General features: G+C 32.9%; 1 protein-coding gene across 1 annotated transcript; it reads right to left on the bottom strand.

The window, feature by feature from the left end:
• Positions 1 to 2,993: 2,993 nt before the first annotated feature.
• Positions 2,994 to 3,719, bottom strand: LOC110870014. The gene has a single exon (XM_022119209.1). The coding sequence runs from the start codon at positions 3,717 to 3,719 to the stop codon at positions 2,994 to 2,996; it is 726 nt and encodes a 241-aa protein (XP_021974901.1).
• Positions 3,720 to 4,034: the final 315 nt, after the last annotated feature.

Raw genomic sequence — 4,034 nt, forward strand, 5'->3', positions numbered from 1 at the left:
AAGTATTAAATGTATTTTTCATATTTTTATATATTAATGATATAACATAAAAATTCGTTTTTATATGGTGTGAACCATGACCCCCACTAGGCCACTATCATCCAGTATCCTTCCTTACAAATCAAAATTTCTTGATTAATTGAAAGAGGGTCATAATTGTCATCGATTAAACCATACGAACCACCATGGTTTGCACAAGGGGACGGTGTAACGATGGTTCCATGATCATGCGTACAGTACAATCCATAACTCAAACCATCATCCCTGTACCCCATAACCTTATGATAACACTTGTAGCATTTATTATCATAAGTTACAATGAATTAATACTATATAATTTTCTATGTGTATGTATATTCATTTTTAACATGACATAATTTGTATACATGTTTATCATGTAAATTACATGAAAAGATGTTTTTAAATTGAGTAGCATCCTAGGGTGAAAGTATTAAAATATTTGTTTTTTAACCTTTTTTTAATTGTCTATCATTTTTTAAATTGTTCCTTTTAAACAATTTGTTTATTAAAGTCGTTTGTCTTTTAAAGTTTTTTAAACAGTTTATTTTATACCGTTGTTTTTTGAAATCTTTTTTTAAACTTTTTTAAACAAATCGTTTTTAAGTCGTTGATTTTGAAAAGCGTTTCTTTTTAAACCGCTACTTTTAGAACCGTTTTTGAAATCGTTCATTTTTGAAATTTTATATTCAATTTACTTATAGCCGTTAGGGAAAAAGAGCTTCAAAAAATGAACGATTTCAAAAATAGAAGGAATTTAAAAACGATCGATTTTAAACAAACAGGTGGTTTAAAACACGAAGACTTTAAAAAGCGACGTTTAGAATAAAACAACACCTTGAAAAATAAGCTAACAAGTGTAAGGTTTTAAAAACGCATGAATTTAATAAATGAAAGGTTAAAAAAATAACGAATTTTGAACAAAGAAATGGTTTAAAGAAATGGAAGATTTGAAAAAAGATAAACCATTCTTAAAAAGTTTGAAAAATGAATGATCTTTTGCAAACTTTTATTAGATTAATGGTTTATCATTCTTTTTTCAAATCTTCCATTTCTTTTGTATTTTATACACATCATTTTCTAAAATTTTAAAAATGAACGACGTAAAAAAGTGATTTTTTTAAAATGTTTTAAAAAAAGTGATTTTAAAAAGAACGGTATAAAATGAAGCGTTTAAAAAACTTTAAAAGTCAAATGACTTTAAAAAGAACGATTTTTAAAAACAAACAGTTTAAAAAGGAACAATTTTAAAAATGATAAACAGTTTAAAAAAGGCTAAAAAATTAATTTTAAAACAACGTTTATAAAAACAAACAGTTAATGAAAATACATATTTATTTGTACATTTAAAACGTATTTTTGTTAAATAATAGTAATGAAAATAATGGAATAATAATAAAAAAAACTTGAGTAATTTCACTAGTAATCTCTTAAATATTAAAAAAAAAACTTTATAATTATCAAAAAATGCCCCTAAGGTATATAATGACATAATTACCCTTAGCTGCAAAAAAAGTAACAAAGTTAGTGTTAAGTGTCAAAACCATTATAAAATGCAACATTGACCTTGTCTCATATGTCAAAAGATTCCTATTGGACTGAAAGGGTTAAACTGGTTAAACCATATAGACCTAGATAGTTATTTACTCTTAAAATAGTATGAATTTACTTACAGGATATATTTACTCTTAAAATAATATAAATTTACTTACTGAAATATAGAAACTTTATACCAAAGTATAAAATAATATAATTTTTTTTAATGGCCAATATAAATATATTAAATAAACTAGCAAGGCGCTAGATACCAAAATTACAAGGAATCAAAACGGATTACATGGACACTTCACACCCAAAAAAGGCTGAAGCCACCAAACACAAACTAAACAAAAACTTCAAATTTTTTCTAGTCCTCCCAAGTCAAACTTGACTCTTTCGAATTCTAAACCCACAAAAAGCCCATAAACTTTACTTCTTCCAGCACTTTAGAGATCGAAATAGGGGTACTATCGAAGACCGTTGCATTTCGCATTTTCCAAATACTCCACATGACAGTAAGAACTAAAGCGTGGATAGTTTTTTTCTTCTTCCTCGAGCCCGGACTAAAGTTGTGTAAATTTAATAAATCCTTTATGTGGAATGCCCTATTGGCGGAATCTTGCACCAAAGAGCAATATTTTGCCAAATGACTTGAGAGAATTGACACGAGACAAGAATGTGTTCGCTTGATTCTTCAAAGTCACCACAAAACACACATGGAAGATCACTAACAGATATGTTTCTCTTCGTTAATGCGGACCTCGTAGGCAGTCTACCTTTTTCCGCCTCCAAGCCACTATCGCGACTTTTTTCGGAACCCAGTTATTCTATACAAACAAATAATTTAGGGCTGGCCTGTTAAAACTTCCGGCGACTCTTTTTATGCTGGAAACCGAAAAATGCCTAAAGAATCAAGGTTCCATTTGCATCTATCTTTGCCGACTGAGATACTTATAAATTCCAGCATCATCGTCAGATTATTTAGCTCCAGTTGCTTATGGAAACTCACTATGGGCCTGGCCCATTCCCAAAAGATTTGCTGCCCAGAAACGTTAACTTGCAAATGGTCCGCTACAGTGCAAAGTTTTGACATCTCTAACTGAAATAAACGGGGGAACATAGTATACAAAGGCAACTCGCTCAACCAACAATCAAGCCAAAAAGATGTATTAGTTTCGGCCGCCACCACAGTAGAAATTGCATTTTTTGAATCCACCCTGACTCTAAATAAATACGGATGGACGTTCACTATTTGTTTCCAAGGACCGGCTATGGACGCTTTTGATGGAATTGCCGACCATGATCTAGAGCTATGATGTATTGCCAAAATTACCCTCCTCCAAATACCCTCCTTTTCCGTTCTAAATCTCCACCACCACTTAGCAAGCATAGCTAAGTTGGCATCTTTAAGCGAACCAAACCCCAAACCGCTATATTTAACTGGAGCAATCCTTTTTTTCCCAAGCGACCCAATTCATTTTTGCCTTTTCTTCCGACCCACCCCAAAAGAAAACCCTTCTAAACCTTTCTAGACACTCAATAACTTGAACCGGAGCTTTGAATAAGGTGAAGTAGTACGTAGGAAGCGAGTTTAATACTGACTTGAGTAATGTAATCCGACCCCCATAAGACAAATTCTTCGCCTTCCAAATTGATAATCTATTTCTGAAAATATTGATCACTGGTTCCCAATTTTTAATGAGGTTCATATTCGCCCAAACAAACAAACCAAGGTGCTTAAACGGAAATGAACCTTGTTTACAATTAAATGTGGCAGCCATGTTTTGAAGGTCAAGTTCATTCACCCCCACACCATATACGCTACATTTCGATAGATTCACGTTTAACCCAGATGTTAAATAAAAACATTTTAGAATCCTACACAGATTTATAGCATTAGCCGTAGACCATTCCCCGATAAACATGACGTCATCTGCATATAACAAGTGTGATAGAAGTGAATCATCCAAAGTACACCGGAGGCCTTTGAATAAACCAAACGAAACAGCCCGTTTCATGATACCCGTGAGAGCTTCCATAATTATAACAAATAGAAAAGGAGACAGTGAATCTCCTTGACGGAGACCGCGCGTACACTTGAATTCCATAGTTGGGGAACTATTAACCAATACAGAAGCCACGGCCGATTTCAGAGTTGCCATTACACATCCCCTCCAACGACTCGGAAAATTCATTTGAGACATAATCGAGTTTAGAAACTCCCAATTAACCGAATCGTATGCTTTGTAAATGTTAACTTTGAAGAACATACCTTGCTTTTTAGCCTTTTTCATCCAGCCAATGAGTTCATTAAGAATAAGTGGACCATTAGTGATGCTTTTATCCGCCAAGAAGGCCGATTGTTCTTCAGAAATTACTTACTGAAATATAAGAGTTAAATGCTTGGTTGGTCCTTGTGGTTTGCAAAAATTGCAGACTTGGTCCTAGTGGTTTACTAATTACACGCGTGGTCCCAA

The sequence above is a fragment of the Helianthus annuus genome, chromosome 8 (genome assembly GCF_002127325.2).
Source record: "Helianthus annuus cultivar XRQ/B chromosome 8, HanXRQr2.0-SUNRISE, whole genome shotgun sequence".
In the NCBI taxonomy this organism is placed as follows: domain Eukaryota; kingdom Viridiplantae; phylum Streptophyta; class Magnoliopsida; order Asterales; family Asteraceae; genus Helianthus; species Helianthus annuus.

Coding starts and splice junctions, on each gene's coding strand:
- LOC110870014 (XM_022119209.1), bottom strand. CDS start 3,719: ATGGCAACTCTGAAATCGGCCGTGGCTTCTGTATTGGTTAATAGTTCC.